A 22,154-nucleotide genomic window follows, 5' to 3' on the forward strand; every position below is an offset into this window, starting at 1 on the left:
ACATACAAGTATCTCCTAAGTCAAATCAACAACTGAAGTCGAACAGTTTGAGGAGCTATATTCAGAGACATGGGGTTGGAGATGCAGTTCTTCCACCATTTTCAAACCTGCAACCCATAGGTCTGACCCGGCTACAGCACATGGGGGAGGGGCAGGCAGGAAGGGTGGTCCCATCGTCAGTGATGAGCCCCTCTGCATGCATGTCTTCTCTGACACCCTAGGCCCTGGGTTCACAAGTACAAGTGGAGGCCAGGACGGCTCTGGGAAGGAAAACTGAGAAAAGGGCACAGACAGTAGGGATGGAAAGGAGAGACAGGACTTTTCAGGGGCCCATCTTTGGAGTGGAGTGAACTGCATCTGCCCGTTAAGCACTCTGTCCGAGCTCAGGGTGGGTAGGGGCTACTAATCATGGTTTCTAGCCCCAAGGACTGCAGGTTGGTCAGAATTAGAAGAATGTCCCACCCAGACCCTGATGTGACAGCTTGCTGGCTCCCCACACCTTTCTCTGGTCCTTCTGTGAGGGGTTGGCTCTGTTTCTATGCAGCTCTTCTCAGTTTCTCTGTGTTCCTTCCCTCTGAGACTATTCTGTTCATATTATTATTACATTATTTCTTGTTTGCTTTCTGTTCCGTTCTGGGTTTCACCTCTGTTCTCTGAGATAGATGTTTCTTTCCTTTTTTTTTTTAAGATGAATTTTCCCCCAATATTTTATTATGAAAGATTTCCAGAATACAGTAAAGTTGAAAGAATTTTGCAGTAGATATCAGTATATCCACTACCTAGGTTCTACCATTAACATTTTACTATGCTAGTTTTATCATATATCTATCACTGCTACTTTATTGCTTACAGAAGGGATTTAGAGAGACAAGTAGTAGCTTTCTAACCAACAACTTCCTGTTCTAAGTCATACATAAAAGTTAAAGTATAGTAGACAGTACTGTATTGGTCAAGAAAGAGTTGTAACTGTTCACATGTGTTTCAAACAAGTGGGGCTTTTCAAATACCTCAACTAACAAATCACCATCTCCCTTTAGTTCATTTAAATGTTCATATTTTTACTCATTTGATTAGTAGTAAAAGAACTGAGGTATTTAATGTTAAATTGCTTTATATTAAATCATTACATATAATTGAGTTTGTGATTGACTTTATTCACAACTAATCCTAAGGGACCAGATACAACGTAACCATATAGCACTTTAATTTTAGTATTTGAAGCATACATGCTAGGAGGCTAATGTAACATAGCAGGTCTTTTGAGTGGCCATTGTTGACTGCCCAGAATCTCAACATCTCAGTTTTCTTGAATCTGCTATAGTTAATAGAGAACATTTCATGTAAAAAAAATATGCTAGAGAATTGAGATAGATGTTTCTGATAAACTCTCATTTGAATCCAAAATGTTTCACCAGATGGTTTCTGATTAAAACCCAATGGAAACCCAATCAGGAGAGAGCCTACAACAAAAGACGACAGACAACCAAATGTGGCCGAAACCAAGTCAGCTCTTTAAACCAATAAACACATGTGGAAACCGACTCTTAACCACAAAACATTTTCTGTAGTCAGCAGAAGGCAGCAGTCATGCAGTATAAGAAATCCTCATCGGGGGGAGGGCTGTGTTTGTTCTCAGCACGTCTCCTGAGCATCCTCCATCTCCTGCAGACAGAACCTGTGTTTCCCTGAGGCAGCTGCCACCCACTCTTCTCATCCAGGGGACTGCGCACACCTTGGCACACACAGTGTTCACCATGAGCCTCCAAGGGCAGCAGAAAACCCTTTCATGGAACTTGTTTCAGTGGCACACTGAGGCTGCAGTATGCTTTTTTTTTCCAGTGGCATACTCAGGCTGCAATTAAACTTTTTTTTTTCCCTTCTGGAGTATTTTCAAATGTTCCTTATTAGAGGTCAAATATGATGAATTCTTGCCGAAATACAAGAACTCTGGGTAATGGACATACAACGAGGCATAAATAATCGTAACAACATGTTACAATTATACAGCATTTCCATTTCCAAAGTACTTGTGAGGGAGGCGGTAGGAAGCGGAAAGAAAACTAACGTGCTCAGCGCCAAGCCCAATAAGAGTCATTTCTGCAGGTAATATATCGTTTACTCTTTACCACATAATTACTGAGGAGGCACTGCTATTCTCATTTTACAGATGAGCAGACTGAGACTGAGAGGCAAGAGGAATTACCGAGGCACCTGGGTGCAGTGGGAGAGCACAGGGGATGCGGTGGGGCGGGGATAAGAGGACAGAGGCTGCTGAGGAAGACTGTGATGAGGACTTCTAGGGCTTCCTTCTAGGAAGGTTATTCTGGATTGTGACTAGGGTGTCCTGGAAGAGAGAGGGTGGGAAGAGGAAGACCCGGTTGTACTTTGTTTTTGTCCTTTTTTGGGGGAGGGAGGGGTTGTACTGTGATGAGAGGTGAAATACGAGAGTCTTTTTTCTTTAAAAAAAAAATTTTTTTTTGGCCGCAATGTGCAGCATGTGGGATCTTAGTTCCCCAACCAGGGATTGAACCCACACGCCCCTGCACTGGAAGCACGGAGTCTTAACCACTGGACTGCCAGGGAAGTCCCTATAACGAGAGTCTTAACTGAGGTAGTGGGCTTGGGAAGAAAGGGGTGATTCCGGAGGCAGTGATAACACAATCTATGGCTCTAAGTAGCACTATGGAGAACGTCTGTGCAGGCTGAGATGGCACAAGAGCTCCTCATCTAAGGGAGACACTGGAGAGCTGCATATATTTATCATCACATTTTTCTGTAGTAATGTGTCATATTCCAAATGAATCAATTAATTATGACAATCTTCCCAGGAGATAAGAGTAAAGTGTCAGGAGAAATTCTTCTAATTTATACAGAGGTGCTTCATGGGCTATAGTAGCAGGCAGTTCTGAACCTAAGGGTATCAAGAGATTATTTTAACTGTAACTTATTTTAGTTTTATTCTGAGCTTTAGATATTCTTGGGATTAACAGGTAGAGATATGTGAAAAGCAGGTGGAGGAAGAAAACCCAAAGAAAGTCAAGAAAGGAAAAGAAAACAATAACAGATAATTTAACAAGGCGGCAGAACACAAGATGAGATCTGTAGACATGTAAACATCAATAGTGTTCTTACAGTGCGGACCATAATCATTTAAAAATGGAAATGGAAAATGATCTCATTGATAAAGACTGGCAATAAATTTAACAAGAAAGGTAAAACTAGAAAATTTTACTGAAGGATATAAAATAAGACCTAAATAAACATATCATACCATGATCCTCGATGGGAAGACTAAATGTCATAAAGATGTCAAGTCTACTCAAAAAATACATATATGAACCTTAATACAACTTGGATAGAATCCCATCAGAGTCTCTTACTGGTGAAGGTGCAGATGGGGTGGGGTTGTGACCACGGCATTCTAAAGTTCATCTAGAAGAAAAAATGTGTGAGAATGGCAACAGGCAACAACCCGCCCCCTGACAAATTAACTCTGGGAAATACTTAAGTGCCAGAAGGCATGCTGGGGTAATACAAATGAATCACGAAGTATGGTCACGGCTTAAAATCTACAGCGGATACTCCCCTCAGGGCACAGATAGAGTCAGAGACTATATTAAGAGCCTCATGTGACAGACACTGGGCAGACTGTGGACCTGAGGACCCTCACCTCTGACTGCTCATGGGTCACTGGAGAGCTCGAGCCTCTCTTTGTGCCACACATGAGGAGAGCAGGACTAGAGGGAAAGGGCATTGCTTTGCTCTCTCTGTGTAGATAATATGAACAAGTAATTCACGAAAAATAAACACAAATGGCCTAAAAGAAACACATGAAAAGACATCCAACTCCACTAAAAGGTGACTTAAAGTGAGATACCACTTTTCAGTTTCTTGACTGGCAAAACAACAGCAATATCCAGTGTTGATGATCTACATATGCTGTTAATAGAAGTTACACATCAGTGTAAGTTTACGTAGATAATTTGTTAGTATTTATTAAAATGTAAAATGTGAACGATCTTTGACCCAGCTATTCTACTTCCGAGAATCTATCTTACAGAAATAATAGTATATGTATATAAAAGTGTGTGTATATGAATGTCCCTAGTCTTTTTTTTTATAATAGTAAAAAATCTAGAAACTGTTCAATTATGGAATACTCACAGAATGGAATAATATAAAATCCTGAAAAATGTGTATACTGGGTTGAATAGCGTCCCCCTTAAAATTGAAGTCCTTCTGGAACCTCAGAAGATGACCATATTTGAAAATAGGGTCCTTGCAGATGTAATTAAACATGAGGTGATACTGAAGTAGGGTTGGTCCTAAATTCAATCTAAATGGTGTCCTTATTAGAAGAAGAGAGGACGCACAATGACACACAGTGGGAAGATGGCCCTGCAGAGATGGGGACTGGAGTTATGCTACCACAGCTAAGGAATGCCAAGGATTGATGGCAACCACCAGAACCTGGAAGAGGCAAAGAAGGATTCTTCCCTAGAGCCTTTGAGAAGAAGAGCCCTAAAACACCTTGATTTTGGACTTCTAGCCTCCAGAACTGTGAGAAAATTAATTTCTATTGTTTTTAACCCACCTGCCTTTGGTACTTTGTTACGACAGCCTTGGAAACTAATACAATGTGTCTAGCCAAAAATATGGACATAAGCCCTTTCTTGCATGTGTGACTCAAAAACTATTTTATATTTATAGATATTAAGTATAGCTATCTGTACAGCCATGGAAAAATTCAGAAAGATGTATATGAAATTATTACCAGTGGTTGCTTGGGTGGAAGAGTTAGAGGGATAGAGGTGAGAAAATTCACTTCATTAAAAGTATATTTTTAAAAATCAAAAATCTCATTACCTCTTTTTTTGTTTTCGTATGTAAGTGTTTTTTTTGGCTGCGCCGCACGGCATGTGGGATCCTAGTTCCCTGCTAGGGATTGAACCCTCGCCCCCTGCATTGGAAGCACAGAGTCTTAACCACTGGACCGCCAGGGAAGTCCCTGTATGTAAATGTTTTATGTTATTTTCCAAATAAAAATGTCTTTGGAGGGAATTCCCTGGTGGTCCAGTGGTTAGGACTCCACATTTTAACTGCCGAGGGCCCAGGTTCAATCCCTGGTCAGGGAACTAAGATCCTGCAAGCCGTGCGGCATGGCAGGGGAGAGGGGCGGAATAGATATACGTATATGTATAACTGAATCACTTTGCTGTACACCTGAAACTAACACAACATTGTTAACAACTATGCTTCAATATAAACTAAATTTTTTTTTTAAAAAAAGGTCTTTGGAGACCATGAAAACTCAAGCTGAGATTGTTACCTTTTAAAGTAGAGTTCAGTCATCATGGAAGGCAGGCCCCTGGAGAGGTACCCGACAGAAGAAGAGGCACTGTGGCTAGGCTGGCGGCCAGCCAAGGAAGAGGGGACTGATGAGGAAAAAAGATCACTGGAAAGGGGTAGTTTATACCATCCACCTGAATTAGGGGAGCACACTGCAAGAGGAAGAGCTACTTTTGATTTCTCTGCAGGCTTCGTCCTCAAGGTGGATAAAGAATGTGCTTATATTTGGTCTGAGGGACTGAGGAATGGCCAGGCAGTGAGTAGGGGGCAGTGTACAGTTGGGGCTCCTTCTCCCCTTCGCATAGAATTTCCAAAAACAAGAAGAAGTGCCCAGACTTCAACTTGGCCTCCATCTATCTGAAAAGGTTTTATCTGATGTGTGCACTATACAACTGGCTGGAGCCAACATACCACGGAGTGATCAAAGTCCCATGCTAGAAAACAGCCAGTAGCACACAGAAAACCATCCCATGCCACCCCAGGCCACAACTTTTCTTCAATTACCTAACATGCTGCATCTCACTTCTCTGCAGCCCTCCTCTGCTTCTATCCACTCCTCCAGCACCAGACAGAAAGGCGAGTGGAAGCTGGATAGCGACTTCCTAACTTTCTTTTGATTTCCAAGGCTTCTTTATGCAAGACATCCTTCTTATACTAGCTATTTCATACTAAAAAAAGGTGTGACAAAGAAGTGAAACTCCATATCTAAGAGTTCAATAAAACACCATGGTCTGTATTCCAAATTCTCACCGTGATTACGGAATCATTTTGCTGTCTGAGGTGTCAAAAATGGTCTTGCAGACAAAACACAGCCTTGAAGTTAAGAAAGGCAGAAACTGTAACCGCCCAGCCTTCTCTGCAAGTTGGGCACTCTGCAGAACAATGGTGAGCCAAGACTGTCAGGAGGCTTCCTGGTGCCTGAGAGTTGTTTACAAAGAAAACGCACTCAGGCTGGCTCGCTGTGGACAACCATAACATACTCTGGAATTCTAAGTGGAGAGAGTCCTTTTACACAGACTATTAATCTGGTGAAAAGCAAAAAGCAAAAAAATAAAAAATAAAAAACAGATTTTTTTCCAGGACCAAAAAAACCTCCCTCTGGGTAAAAAGGATAGAGAAGAAGAAAGGCACAAAGCCAAGACTAGCTCTGCAAGAGGAGGGGGACTGTTTTGTTCACTGCTCTGTTGAGAACAGTTGCTGGTGTACAGTAGGATCTGAATACACACTCACTGAATGAATGAATGAATGAATGAAACCTTGACTTTTCAGAAGCTTTAACAATAGGATTAAGTCCATGGGGAGAAAAATCAAACAAGTAATCTGAACTTGGAGAAACCTCAAAATAAGGATTAAATAAATATAACCTCATGATTTCTTAGATTTCTCATATTAGAAACGTATCCAAGAAAACCCTGCAAAAGTCCACGACAAAGTCTCTGTGACTTTCACTGGTACGTGCTCAGTATTTAATCAGGCTACTCTCCAGCAGCTTGTTTTGCTTAGCACTTCTAGCATCCTGGGCGTGAGGCAGGGGTGATGTCTTGACCTTGGCCAGGCCCCCTGCATGGGTGGTAATAGGCCCAGAGCCACTTTCGTACACCGTAGGGATGGAAGGAACCCAAGAAATCATCTCGCCAACAGCTTTGCCTTCAGGAAGCAACACGTTTGAACCATTCCAAACCAGAAAGTCCATCTATTTTTATAAGTTCTCCTTGTATAAAAATTTGTCTCTAAATGTGAGACTTTTGGCAAGTTAGTCAACCCCCTTGCTCATCAGCTTCATCTTTGAAATGGACATAAAAATATTAACTACCTTACGTGACTAATGTGAAGACTGAGGAATACATGGCACAGTATACGGCACAGTGCCAAGTATACTGTAAGTGCCCGACAGACCTGTTATCACTTTACTCTTTTATTTGTAAATAAACAGGTCCTAGCATTTCACGCTGAGCACTGGCCTGGACTCTAATTCTGATTAGGTCCTTACCTTAGTTCTAAGTCAGTGAATGATCTGCTTGTGAATGATCCCAAACTCCTTGATATTGGTAGATCTACTTCAACCTTCCCTTGAAAGTTCATGGGTACATAAAGTTCCAATTATGCAGTACAGATACAGAGATGCAGCTTCTCATTGTATGTGAGAACTGTCCCAGGCCCCCTCAGTATATATGGATGTTACAATTACAAATTATAAATGCCCCAAGTAAACAAAATAGTTGGGCCTAACATTCTGGAACCTGGCTTGAATGAGGGCAGAGGCAGCAGGCAGTAACTGTAACGTGCTAGACTAAAGAAACTAAGGTTCAAGTGCTAGTCTGTCACATTTAGCTGGGTAAGCAAGCTATTTCACCTCTCCTGGTTTCAATTTCCTCTTTACAAAACAGGGGTATGTACCAGATCAACTCTATAAAGTTCCTTTTGAGCTCTAAGACTCAATGATTCCACAGAAGGGTGAAAGCCAAGAGGGTGGCTGGCAGGGTCAAAGCAGATATAAAGATATGAGGCCAGGGGCGGGGGTGGGTAAGAACTAAGAATGTGAATGTGAAGAGAAAACTGCAGGTTAATAAGAGAAAGGACTTAGTCAAACAGTAAGTCAAACCTTACCTATAAGGGTGCAGACTGGGAGGATGAGCTGGGCTGAATGCCTAGGAAAAGACTAGTTCAGGAAAATTCTAAAGGGCCAATGGCTTGGAGGACCATTTATTTTTGGACGTGCAGTACCAGCCAGAAAGAACCTTATTTCTTCGGGGACTAGGGAGCTGAGAGAGAAGGCATCTGGTGACCTGAAAGAGTGTTGAACTCCAAAATCAAACTTACAGCTAGACTCTTCAGGTATACCATGTAGCTACAAACTACTCATATCAGAGGTTAAGAGCTCAGACTCTGAAGATGGGCGGCCTAGGTTCAAATCATGGTTCCATGACTAACTAGCCTTATTAGATCAGGCAAGTGAGCTAATCGCACTCTACTTCAGTGTCTTCATCTGTAAAACAGACATAAAACCAGAGCCTACTGCATAGGGATATTGTAAAGATCAAATGAGCCAATATATGGAAAGCCCTTTGAACAGGGCCTGGCATCTGGTAAGTACTAAATAAGTCAGCTTATTTTCTGCTGCAGAGTGGGATTTTACATGACTCACTGCAGAGTCACTTCATTCACTCCATGAAGAGGAGTTAGGGGCAGGGTATCCTACCCACGGCTGAAACTTAGAAGAAGAACAACTTCTGTTGCCTTTTGTTCCCTGGGTAGAGTCAAGCGGAAAACCCACCAGTGGTCAGGAAGAAACCTAGCAGCACTGGAGGTGGTGAAACTGGTAGGTCACTGCTGCTCCCTTCAAGGAGTGTCAGATGATCCCCGGGAGCGTTAGGCCAGCCCTTAAGGAAACAATACGCTGAAGGGCTTTCCCATGGGAGCTACATTCACTTTACATTCTCCCTCGGCATTTACTTTAAAGGTGATGCTAAGTAGTCCTAACTGAAAGGCAGCTGCTTTGGGGTACCATGACAATAGGAATGAGTTATATATTTTTTACTTTTCTGGCCCTCTTTCAGGCCCAGCAGTTTGCCCTTCTTATACCTAGTTCTCCCCAGTATGTTTCTATTCACCACTTAATTATGCATTAAGTTTCCTTCCAAGTGCTATGCAAAATGCTGTTAGTTTTACATGTCTACAGCTTCCCAGAATTATCACACATAGGAAAATAGGGTGCAGTATCTCCATTTACAAGTAAAAGCAGCACTTTAATAGAATCAACAACATTAAAGACCTAAAACCACACCCTTCCAATGCTCTCTCTTTACAAGTGAGCTCTAAGGACTCATTTTTATTTCTATCTGCAAGGCAACATATTCATTTGGAGTGGCCAAACAACCTGGCTTGTTGACAAGACACCTATGTTTCTTGACCTTTTAAACTCCGATACACAGAATGAGCAATCACTGTCCATTGACTATTATTGCTTAACTCAACAGTCTGTGGAGATGTACTTTGTAAGATGGGGAGAAAGAAAGTAGGTGCCATCAACTTGGTCCTAAAAATTGTTGACTGTATCTCATGTGCCAAAGAGTAGAAAATGACTTTAGGGAGGCTGTGAGGGGAAGACAGGAAAGGAGGCTGATGCATCCGAGGCAGCAGCACAGGCTGGCCTAACTGACACGTTTCTCTGGCTCTTTCCCCTACATGCTCTGGACCTTCCTGATAGGAGCTGGAAACTTCATTTTTTTGAGCTTTGTTGTTTCAAAAACAACCTCCCCAGTAAATACAAGAAAGTTATATATTTGGAATTTAAACGTTTAAATACATAAGTTGATTTTTTAAAAAAACTTACGAGGCTGGGTTTTTGTTTTACAATGTTCCCTTCCTCTGATTTTGATACAATTCTCGAAATCTTTCCATGATTTCCTCAAGTGCACAAAAATAGCTTTGAAAGGAGACCCAAACCAAGTGATGATTTTTATGACTGATTAGATCTTGGCTTAAAGAGTAGCATTATGATTATAAAGCTTAGTTTCAACTGCTAAATATTTTTTGAAAACACTGAAGAGAAAACATACTTCCTCAACAGTTATGCTGAAGCCTAAAGGTTTCAGAACACAGTTAAACAAAAAGTTCTATAATCCATTTGTGATATTAACTTACATATTCCTTCATACAGGCAAATAAGATAAACACTAAGATAAAACAATAATAAATGAATAAAATAAAATCCCCAAATAATACCCCCTTATTCTTTCTCAAAAGTAAATTTCGAATCTTACCACATTACACTATTCTCAAAAGGGAACTCCTCAAATGGTCTATCGGACCAGGAATTCCTATGCTACCATTGATACATTGTTACTAAATTTAAGTGCTTCTTTAATTCAACTTACTGGCAAAATTGTATACTCAGGAGCACCACATAGTGAACTGTGAAACAGAGAGAAAAGACTCAATTGAAAGAGAGGGATATACCTAGACAAAAACCTAGCCAACAAGCTAAGGATTATTAGAGGATATGAACTCATGCTTTCAATAAACCAATAGCTATTTATTAAAATCTATTACGGATAGGGATCACAGGAGAGAAAACAGTAGAGTAAGATACACTCAAATCCCTCCTATGAGCGAAAACACGCATCCCCATCATGTGTGTTTTATAATCAGGGGCTTGAATTTGGCTCCACCCGGTGTGTTTCTCTGACAAGCTTCTTAATCCTCTGAGCCTCAGTTTCTCAATCTGCAAAATGGGGTAATAAAACCCATCCCATAGAGTTTCCCTGAGGATTGAATTAAATGAGACAACATAGGGAAAGTGTCTCTCATTCGATGTCAGTAAATGTTATTTCCTTTCTCATGATATACTGCCAAGAAAGCCGTATCTAATAAATAACAAATGCAGTATTCTACCTGGAAAGGGTCTGTCTGCATCACCCCCATGCAGAGGAACTCCCTTATTTTCTGGCATATACTTCTTGGTAATGGGCAAAGACATCAGCCGGATGTGATGGATGAGCGAGCGCCAGGTATGAGCTCCAGAAAGCACTGGTTCAGGTGGTAATGGGCTGAAAGGTTGAATCACAAAGTAGGCAGTGAGCAAGATTAATCCCAGGGTTACGACGACCTACAAGGAAAGACAGGAAATGGATTAATAATTGTTACAGCAAACAAAATACTTTTAGGCCAAGGAAAAAAAACAGGCATCTTCTACTATTTCCAGTGTGCTTTAAGAACTAATCCGTTTTCATAAACAAGCCATTGACATTCACTTCTGAAAGCATTTAAAGCTTGAGAACTGTGAGGACTGCAAGGCTCACCAAGCTTTTATCATACAGACCAGGGGCTATGTCCATCATTTAAAAATATACACAGATACAGTTAATGATAAATACACATCTTTCATCTAGAACATTTAACAAAGTAGTCAAATTTGCTAATAACACATCGTAACAAAGAGTAAAGGCCAATTTATTCATAGAAAAACCAAGGTTCAGTGGTGGAATCAGTCAACAGTAATATTTGGGGAGAATGTTGAAGAGTTTGTGCTCTAAGCTATTTCCAAGTCAGAACACATTTTTACCTTGTACACAGCTAGAAGGAGGGGATACTGGGGTGGCCCCCTCTGAGGTTCATTCTTTTCCAGTAGCTGTCTGATAAATTTTTCAATTGCTTTCTCTGACATGCCACACTGATGGCCCGTCTGTCTTACCAAATCAACAGTCTCTGAAAGTTTGTCATAAATGCTGAGCTCATTAGCAGCAAGATCCATGTCTTCTAATACAAAATCCCTGAGAGAGAGAGAAAATGAATGCAAAAAGAAAGATGGTTTCTTTAAAGTACTTCCTCCACAAAGTTATTTCCTTTAGAACAGTGCTTTTTGACCACCTGTGGGGAAGGAACAATTCTTCTGTAAAACACAATGAATACACTGAGACAATGTCAAGATGCAATACAAGTTTTTAAGTGTTTTTTAATTGTGGGCTAGTAATAAATGGTTCACAGGCCAGCACTGGTTTCCAAACACTTTGAGGAATACCTGTCCAGGGCACAATAAATCCCTAATGGGACTCAGAAACACTAGCGCCATCCAAAATGATTTCTGAAACCAATCACAGGAGATCTGCTGCTGGTAATTTACTAAAATAAAAAGAAATGAAATATGGAAAGTGTTGTTGATCAATTATTTCTTTCCTTTCACATCAGATGAACCTTTTAGCAACACAAGGGGAGGAACTTATCACTGAAGGCAAGATTTACTGAGGAACACATTGATATGCTTTGCTCCTGACAGACCAAGAATTTCAGACAACACAAAACCATGGCATGGTAGCGCTTCAGACTTAGCAGGTTGCAGTCCTCATGCTTTTCTGCAAATACAATCTCAGACAATAAAGGGCATTCTGTTTATATTTTACATACTTAAAGGCCTAAGATCTATAACTCATTTCAAAATTCAATTTGCATTCTAATAGTTATTTTAAAGCCAGATTGTTTCACAGTGGCCACAGAATCAAAGGCAAAAAAGAATTCTCTCTGTATCATGTTTCACAGTGGCCACAGAATAAAAGACAAAAATTAAAGGCAAAATAGAATTCTCTGTATCATTTGTAAAATGAAATTAAAAAGTTCTTTTAAAAAGTGCTTGTGCTACAGAACAATGTTTTTCTTCATTTGTAGGAGGAAAAGCAGTGCTTGGGATCTGTGCTCTCTTCTGCTGGTTGGGTTTTGTTGTTGTTGTTATTTTCTTGCTTTTACATTGCAGAGGGTCCTCTTATTTCACATATTTCATCCCCAAGGTGTTGCTAAGATCAAAAAGCACTGACATGGTACAACTATTTCCTCAGTAAGGAGATGCTGCCCCCTGTAGAACAGAGGACAACAGTCATGAAGCTCCAGCAGAGGAAGAGGTCTGCACTGCCACAAACCAGCACACATCCCGGCATAGCTCCTCTTCTAACAATGCCTCCTCTGATGACTCCTTCCCTTTGGTCCTCTTTCTATTAACCTTTTACTTCACTGGTTCTTAACTGTGCCTGCACATTAGAATCACCTAGAGAGCTTTTAATGAATGCTCATACCAGGGCCCCAACCCAAGACCAACTAAATCAGAATCAGACTTCTAATGGTGGATTAACAGGCAGGTAATCTAGACTTTGGGGATTGGGGGAGGGAGGGAGGAACCCCACATTAAAGGGGACACAACCTTTCTCCAAACTCTCTGCCGTTGCTCAAACTGTTTTTTTAAGACCACAAAGGCCTTCATTTCAAGGTTCAGGTAAAAGGATGGTGAAAACTCTATTTTAAAATGTGTAGTTTTGGGAATTCCGTGGCGGTCCAGTGGTTGGGACTCAGTGCTTTCACTGCTAAGGGCCCAGGTTCAATCCCTGGTCGGGGAACTAGGATCCCACAAGCTGTGTGGCGTGGCCAAATAAAATAAAATGTGTATTTTCCACAAATGGTGCTGGGACAACTGCATATCCACATGCAAAAGAATGAAGTTGGATGCTTCCTTATACCACAGACAAAAATTAACTCAAAACGGATAAAAGACCTAAACTTAAGAGTTAAACTATAAAACTCTTAGAAGAAAACAAAGGGGGAAATTTTTATAACACTGGATTAGGCAATGGCTTCTTAGATATGACACCAAAAGCACAAGTAGCAAAAGAAAAATAAATTAGACTACATCAAAATTAACAATTTTTGTACTTCAGATGATACCATCAAGAAAGTAAAACAACCTACAGAATGGGAGGGCAATATTTGCAAATCATATATCTGTTAAGGGACAGGTATTCAGAGTTCATGAAGAATTCTTACAACTCAATTATAAAAAGACAAATACCCAATTAAAAATGGGCAAAGTATTTGAATAGATATTTCTCCACAGAAGATATACAAATGGCCAACAAACTCATGAAAAGATGTTTAACATCATTAGCCATCAAGGAAGTGTAAATCAAAACCACAATAAGATACCACTTCTCACCCACTGGGGTGACTATAATCAAAAAGTCAGATAATAACAAGTGCTGGCAGTGGAACTCTTGTACACTGTGGCTAGGAATGTAAAATGATGCAGCTGCTTTGGAAAACAGTTTGGCAGTTCCTCAAAAACTCAAATGTAGAGTTACCATATGACCCAGGAATTCCACGTGTATGTGCCCACGATAATTTAAAACAAATATCCACACAAAAACTTGTATGTGAACATTTAAGCAGCATTATTCATAATAGCTCAAAAATGGAAGCAACCCAAATGTCCATAAATGGATACACAAAATGGATATTAATAATATCCATACATCAATAATATTCATACCATGGAATATTACTGGACAATAAAAAGGAATAAAGTACTGATACATGCTACAACATGGATGAACCTTGAAAACATTATGCTAAGTGAAGGAAGACAGTCACAAAAGACTACGTATTACATGACTGCATTTATATGAAAAGTCAAGGATAGGCAAATCTATAGAGACAGAAAATAGATTAACTAGGGGTTGCCTAGGGGAGGGGGTGGGGAGGAATGGGGAGTGACTGTTAATATAGGGTTTCTCCCTGGAGTGACAAAAATGTTCAAAACAAATTGTGATGGTTGCACAACTTTGTGAATATACAAAAACCACTGAATTGTACATTTTATAATGAATTTCATGGTGAATTTCATGGCATAGAAATTATATCTCAATAAAGATGTTGTAAAATGTGGACTTATAGAATCTGAACTTATCCTGTTGTGGCATTTATTACACTCATTGCTATGATTCTGGCTAAGTCACTCGGTCTATTTCCTCATCCAAAAGATAAGAGGATTGAACCAGAAAATTTTTCAAGTTTCCTCTAGCTCTAAAATTCTAGGAGTATATGAATATTTCAGGAAGCAGAAAAAATTCAGTACATTAGAAGTTAAAGCCTTATGTCCAACTGCATTCCTATATTACCATTTCTTGTTATGCCATCTGATATGCCAGGTGTTGTGCTAAGCACTGCAGAAACATTATCTCAGTAAATCGTCACAGCAATCCCATACGGTAAGTGTGATTAATCCCGTTTCACAGATGTGGAAACTAAGGCTCAGAAAGGTTTCATAACTCGCCAGGATGTGAACACAAGTGTGCCTGACTTCAGGGCTGGTGCTTTTAATCTTTATGCACGCTGCCTCCCTTACCAAGTATGTTCCTATTCTGAGCAGGCAGTTCCGAAACCACAACACCGTGTCCCTTGATTATCACAAATGAGTGGTTGAAAACTGGAAAGTGATCGACTACAATGATTCCTGAAAAAAGAATAAAGCAATAACTTATTACAATATTTTTCACATCTTGCTTTTGTGACCAGTGATTCCAGAGACACAGCATTTTCCTGTTTAAATGAACAAAGATATTCCAAGCAAGCAAGCAAGCTACAATAAATTATCCAACAATACCCAGTCAAAATCCATTAAAACTCAGTAGAGGACCAGAAAAGGAAAGCAGTGGGAATTCTAAAAAAAAAATTCCAGTAAAAAACTTTAAAGATTTGAGAGATGGGGGCACCTGTAGGTATCCTCAGGGAGAAGAGAACGTCACATTGGTGTGCACTTAGGGGCACCGTGAAGGGGAAAGAAGTGCAGGTGAGGCTAAAAGGAGAACCAACTATCATCGGTTTTGAAGACTGTTTCACAATCTTTGTAAACCTCTGCCCACTTTTGATACGCATAAAAATCTCATTAAACTCCCAGTTTGTGTTGCAAATAGGGTTTTTTTAATTTCAAGTACACAGTGGTAATATGATACTGAATACATACATTTTTGCAAGCTGTACATCCTTCTTCTCCGAGATTCTGACACATTTCTCAAGTTATCAGAAGGGTAGTTACTAATAATTTAGTGACGTTTTCAAGAGCACATGGAGGTCTTGATAAAAAGCCTTCCTTTCGCCTTTGGTAAGATCAGTGGTTCTCAACTGGGGGCAACTCTGCCCCTGTGGGGATATTTGGAAAGTCTGGAGACATTTGTGATTGTCACACTTGAGGGTACTACTGGCATCTAGGCTATGACGTTAATTAAACAACAAAAAAATCTTGTCCCTTTAGGTCAGACTATAGAGCAGCTCCCTTGCTGCGATCTGCTGCAAGTTAACCCTCAACACGACAGTTTGTATTAAAAACAAAAACAAAAAACTTGTCCCTTAAAAAAAAAACACACAAAATCATGGCTAAGCATCAAGTATATTCATTTAGACTGAGTGAAATCAGCTGAAGCTTGATGGCAATCCCTTTACCTCCAGAAAGAAGGTCCAACTCTGGCAGAAATGAGCTTTGCCTCAGAGGGAAGTTCCGATGAGCGAGCTTGACTCTTAACACTGGCTTATACCTGCAAGGGCACAGGCAGAATCACTTGCAGAGTTGCAAAAATCAAGGTATCATGCACCACCTTGGATATACTGAATTGTCAGAACCTTGGGAATGGGACCCAGGTGCAGATTTCAAACCTCTTCCCTACTGATTACAGACACACCCCACAATTAGGAGACTTTGCTGCGGAACAGTGGAATCTCAACTGGGGTGATTCTGCTCCAGAATCATAGCTATTAAAATGAATAATTCTCTAACATCACCTAATATCTAGTCCACAGTCAAATTTCCCCCAAAGGTCCAAAAAAAAGAAAGAAAGAAAGGCAAGCCATATAACTTTTTAGAAGTCTAGGATACAACCAATGATCACATTATCACAGTGAGCTGTCATGTCTCTTTGGTCTACTTAAATCTACAATAGATGCTGGTGTGTGTGTGTTTTTTTTTTCTGGCCTTTTATGACATTGACATATTTGAAGCAGGAATCCCCACATCTTTAAACATATTTCTACTTATTCCTATCTTCACCACTTCTAGTTTCTACCATTAAAAAAAAAAAATCCTTCCTCTTCAGATTTCCAGAGCTCATACTCTTCCTCCCTTCAGAGCCAAGCTCCCTTTAAAAAAAAAAAAAAAGTATCACTTCACCTTCTTGTTTCTCAGGTCACCATTCGTTTCTGACCCCCTCAGGCCACTGATACTGCTCTCACTAAGGTCACCAAAGGCTTTCTACACATGCCAAGTCCAAAGGACGTTTTTTCAGTTAACACCTTATCTGACCTCTCTGCAGCAGCTGCCATTGCTACCCATTATCTCCCTCAAGGGCTCTCAAACCTTGGCATAATTCTCTTGTTCTCTTCTGAGTCTATGTCCCGGAATGTTGGTATTCATCACGGTTGTCCTTGACCGTCTCATTCCCTCCATGGCTTTAATCACCAGCTATTAGTGATTTCCAAATCTCTTCTCCAGTCTAGAACTCTCTCCAAAACTCAAGACCCATCTATCTACCTACCTACCAGACACCCTGGCCCAAATTTCCTATAGTCCCCTATATGTAATGTGTTCCTAACTGACTTATTTTTCCCCTGCAAACCATTTCTCCTACTATATTCCTTTTCTTAATTAATGGAAACACCAGTTCTCCAAATTTAAAACCTCTCCTCCTGCTTCTTCATCCCCACTAATGAACCAATCACCAAATCCTCAATTCTACATCCTGTATAGCTCTCACATTCATCACCTCCTCTTCAGCTCTACGTGAGCGGCAGTCAAGGCCCTCAACATCTCTCCCACACACCATCACAAAGATATATTTAATCTCTATATTTCCAATCCTCTTTCTCCTTTCTTATCCATCCTCTACAAGTTATTTTTCTAAAACACAAATTGGTGCACATTGCTCATCTATTTAAAGCACCCTCCTTAACTTCCCATGTCCTGCTAGGGAACAATTTAGCATGGTGGTTAAGAACACAGGCACCGGAGTTAGAAAAAGCTGAATGCAAATACTGGATTCTCCATCTACTGTGTGGCCATGAGTCACTGTTTACCCTCTTTAAGCCTCAAATTTTCATTTATAAAATGAGGATAATTGTGTCTTTCCAACCATGTTGTTAAGGGATTATAAGGTGATGTATCAAAAACATTTGTCTCAATACCCAAATTAAATACTTAATAATTATTATAAGATGAAGTCCAAATTACTTAGCATGGCCCTTTATGATCTGGTTACTGCCTACCTGTTCAGTCTCATTTCCCATTCCTCCCTCACAGTTTTCACTGCCATACTATTTCACATCTTTTTGCTTTTGTACACATAATTTCCTTTGCTTACAAAACCTAGCCCCCAGTGCTTTGCCCAATGACTGAACGCTATCCCAACCTTCATTTTTGCCCTATGAACCTTAAACACAATTCTATCATTTTGTATTACATCTACTTCCTTGTCTTCCTCTCACACTAAATTGTTTCTTGAAAGCAGAGATAAGTGGAGAAAATAACAACACAAATAACAGACATGGAAATTCACCTCAGAGACATGGAACCTTATCAGTGTCTGTTGAACAAATTTATAGAAAAGATCTAAAGTGATCATTTTGTTCTCAAACTAATTTGATGTAAGTAATGGTTCATTTATTTTACTTTTTCTTCTTATTTTTTAAAAATACATCAGCCTAATGAGAGGTTAGGTGAGCAAGTTAGGAACTTTACACTTGGATATTTTTTGTTGAGTTTGAGAGCAGCTGTGGAAGAATAGGGATTCAAACTGGGTCTCGAAAATTGTTTTGGTCCAAAGCAGAAAGGGTAAACAGGGCCTATGGTATTCAAGCTGGGCGATGTGAACTTCAGTCAAAAGTTCAACGTAGGGCTTCCCTGGTGGCGCAGTGGTTGAGAGTCCGCCTGCCGATGCAGGGGACGCGGGTTTGTGCCCCGGTCCGGGAGGATCCCACATGCCGCGGAGTGGCTGGGCCCGTGAGTCATGGCCGCTGAGCCTGCGCGTAAAACTTCAACGTAGCAAAGCTAAATTTGGTTAAGGCATGTTGTTCCTTAGAGGGAAACTGTGATAACTCAAACTCAAATAAGCAAACTTATTAAGGGAGAGATGCCCAAAGAACATTTCACCATGGGAACAACTAAATGAGCAAACAGAAAAAGCCAGAATAGTAAGTATCTGGGAATAGTCTCTATTATAAGGAGACGACCAAATACTTTAAAAGAAGTATACTGGTGAATACCAAGGCTATGCAGGCTCTTAGACCAGAAAAAGTGTGGCTTGCAGGGTTAATGGTCTTAAAATACTACGCGGAACACGAGGCAGGCAAATTTCCTTGTTCTAAAAGATTACAAACAGCTCATTTACTTGGGTTAATAAACCAAGTCATATTCCTTTCTGAAATCCGAGATGCCATGTTTATCATATACCAAGATCACACTTTAAAAAAGCATTCTCTCCTTAACAATTATTAGAAAAAGATGTTTCGGAGGGGGGGGCGGGGAATCTACTCTCAACCTACCAAAAAGAAAAAAAATTAGAAATCTGTCAAAAGGGCAGTGAAATCTAGACTTCGCTAGCACCGCTGTGTTGGACACTGCTTATGACGCCCGCGAAACAAGTTCAATTAAGATCGAACTCGCTTTGCTCACCCCGGCAGAGCCAAGAAAAAAAGAGGAAAAGTCACAAGGGACTCGACCCCGGGGGAGTTGCAGGAGGATGCCGTCAGTCTGCAAAACGCCGAAGGCTCAGAAAAGGGGTCAGCGCAGGGACAGGAGTGGCAGTGGCCCCGAAAGGTGGGCTGCGCGAGGATGTCATAGACGGGTGCGGTGACGAGGCTGTCACGAAGCTGCCTCCCCCCTCCCGGCCTTGGGCCCCAGTCACTCACATGCGTGGCCCGCGCCCCCTCGGGCTCCTCCCGCCTCGGGGACACTAAACTGCCGGGCGTGGAGTATAGGCCGACAACTTCCTGCTTCCGGGCGCGCAACCCGGAAGCAACTCCTACGCCAAAGGCGAGGCAGCGCTCTTTCTACCCGCCCCACGCTTCCGCCAGAAGCCGAAAGCACAAAGACTCGGAGCGCTCGGCAACTCTCGCGAGATCTGGAGAGAACGGGTTCCTGCTCCCCCTGGCGTTCTTTCTTCTTCGGTCCTCTTCAGTTCTCTCCAGGGTTTCTCCTCTTCGTGGGCTACCACGGACTTCATAGCTGAACTGATTCATTCAGTGAGCGTTTGCTGAGCCTACTACGTGCCAGGCAGCGTGTTAGGCATTAAGGGGTCGGAGTGGGAGGGATAACGTAAATGGTGGGCAGGCCCTTGGGATCTAAAAGAAAGGCAGGCAAACAAATCACTCAGATTTACACACTGCCCACTCATTAATGTTAATTGAGAGTTTACTCTTTGCCAGACATTACAAAGGACTTTACATTCGCGAAACTGCTTCAACAACCTCCATTTACCCTCATACCAAACAAGCTGAAGTTTATGGAAAGGTTAAATTGCTCGAGATTACACTGGAAGCTCCCTCTGTTCAGGTTCTGGTGTGGAACAGGCCGTGTGAATGTTGAACTGAATTAGGACATGGTCCGTAACATGGGCTGTTAACAATCTTCTCGGTGAGAAGAAAATCTGACACAAGCAGTTAGACAACGATGGAAGGCGGCACTGAATTAAAGACCAAGAAGAGAGAAGGGGAGAGAGTCTGCTGTAGACAGGAAGAGACGTTTTCTGAAGGAGTTGGAACAAGGACATGGGCGAAGTTTGGGAAAGCATTGCAAGGAAAAGGACTAGCTTGGGCAGAGGTCTGGAAGTGGGAATGCTGGTGCCACATTTAAGGCTTGGATAATAAAATAATAGGAAATCAGGCTGGAGAAGTCAGTGAGTGGTCAATGATGAAGGGCCTTCAAGCCCAGGCCAAGTGATTTGGGACTTTAATGGGCAAAGGGAAGCCATTTAACACTTCATGGCAATATCTTGTAGTATTTCGGGAGGAGGGCTTTGGCTTCTGTGTGTAAGATGTATTAGTGGGGGGAAGCCAAAAGGCAGGGAACCCAGCAAAGGGGCTTCTGAAATAATCCTGGTGTTAAAGGTCTGAAACAGCGGTGGGAATGGGAAGGAAGGGATACAATTTGGGGATCTTTGGAAAAAAGAACTGACACATCTTGATGTGTCACTCATAGGGAGCAGAGAGAAAGAGGATGATCTTCAGGTTTCCAGCTCAAAAAATGATGTTTCTGTAAAAGTTTATAATTTTGTTTTTAGTAAGGGACATTTATTCAGAAGACACATTAAGCTTAGATACAGAATAAATGAAGTATTATACAAGCTACAATTTAATAGTGAATTTAGAAAAGGAATCCACACCTCTTTGTCAACTCTGTCCTGAAGTCACATCTAATGTTCTCTTGGGGACAAAAAGGCCAACAAATACTGAGCCTCTTGAGGAAGGATTTGGAATGAGCCAGCAAGACGCTGTCTTATTCTTGTGTTAAACCCCAATACGTCCTCATTGTACCCTAAGCCTCCCAAGATATACAGTAAGGAACTACATAAAGTCCAAAGAAAGGAAACTCAGATAACAGACAGAAAGGACCAATGATGAAAACTTTTCCATCCAGCTCAAGGGTCATAACACTAAACTGCAGGAAGTGTAAAATTAATTATACCTTACATTAGCACAACACTCATCAGTCTAAAAAGTTATTTTCTGTCCATTAGTCATTCAATGAAACCTGAGCATCCTATGTTCAGTCCTCTTCAAGGAGGGCACAAAGATGAAGGAGGCACAGTTATACTTTCAAGGAGCTCACTGTCTACTTTGACCTTTACAACCTTGTATACCCTTATTCCTGCTTGGCAATTAAGGAAACTAGGATTGAACTGTGGTCAAGAGCACAGGCTCACAGCTGTGGTACTTTGAGCAAATTATTTAATCTCTGTAAGCCTCAGTTTCCTCAAAGTAAAAAGGGAATAGTGATATCTACCTCCTGTGGGTTTGAAGATTAAGTGTTGTCAAAAGTTCAGAAATAAGCTACAAGGATATATTGCATAGCACAGGGAATAGAGCAATAGAGCAATATTTTATAATAACTATAAATGGAGTAAAACTTTTAAATATTGTGAATCACTAGGTTATACACCTGAAACTTACAAAATATTGTAAATCGACTGTACCTCAGTTTTTGTTTTTTTAATTTTTATTTATTTATTTATTTATTTATGTCTGTGTTCCGTCTTCGTTTCTGTGCGAGGGCTTTCTCTAGTTGTGGCGAGCGGGCCTCTCACTGTCGCGGCCTCTCTTGTTGTGAAGCACAGGCTCCAGACGCGCAGGCTCAGTAGTTGTGGCTCACGGGCCTAGTTGTTCTGCGGCATGTGGGATCTTCCCAGACCAGGGCTCGAACCCATGTCCCCTGCGTTGGCAGGCAGATTCTCAACCACTGCGCCACCAGTAAACCCCTGTACCTCAGTTTAAAGAAAAATTGTTTTTAA

The 22,154-nt window shown here is 41.0% G+C and overlaps 1 protein-coding gene across 7 annotated transcripts in view; it reads right to left on the reverse strand.

The window, feature by feature from the left end:
- The window catches only part of CUNH6orf89 (chromosome unknown C6orf89 homolog), a 33,397-nt gene extending 13,709 nt beyond the window's left edge, over window positions 1–19,688 (reverse strand). Inside the window, exons 1-5 of one of the 7 annotated variants that reach the window (XM_029242654.1) lie at window positions 19,558–19,648; window positions 16,105–16,196; window positions 15,011–15,118; window positions 11,414–11,621; window positions 10,744–10,957 (exon numbers count right to left, since the gene is read on the reverse strand). In XM_029242654.1, coding sequence (XP_029098487.1) covers window positions 10,744–10,957; window positions 11,414–11,602 — 403 coding nt within the window. In that variant the 5' untranslated portion in view covers window positions 11,603–11,621; window positions 15,011–15,118; window positions 16,105–16,196; window positions 19,558–19,648. Of the gene's footprint in view, window positions 1–10,743; window positions 10,958–11,413; window positions 11,622–15,010; window positions 15,119–16,104; window positions 19,026–19,321; window positions 19,523–19,557 lie in introns of those variants that run through there. The other 6 variants (XM_029242656.1, XM_029242653.1, XM_029242652.1 and 3 more) reach the window with 6 other exon arrangements.
- Window positions 19,689–22,154: the final 2,466 nt, after the last annotated feature.

Source organism: Monodon monoceros, unplaced genomic scaffold (genome assembly GCF_005190385.1).
Source record: "Monodon monoceros isolate NGI ecotype Baffin Bay Population unplaced genomic scaffold, NGI_Narwhal_1 Super_Scaffold_3, whole genome shotgun sequence".
Taxonomy (NCBI): Eukaryota; Metazoa; Chordata; class Mammalia; order Artiodactyla; family Monodontidae; genus Monodon; species Monodon monoceros.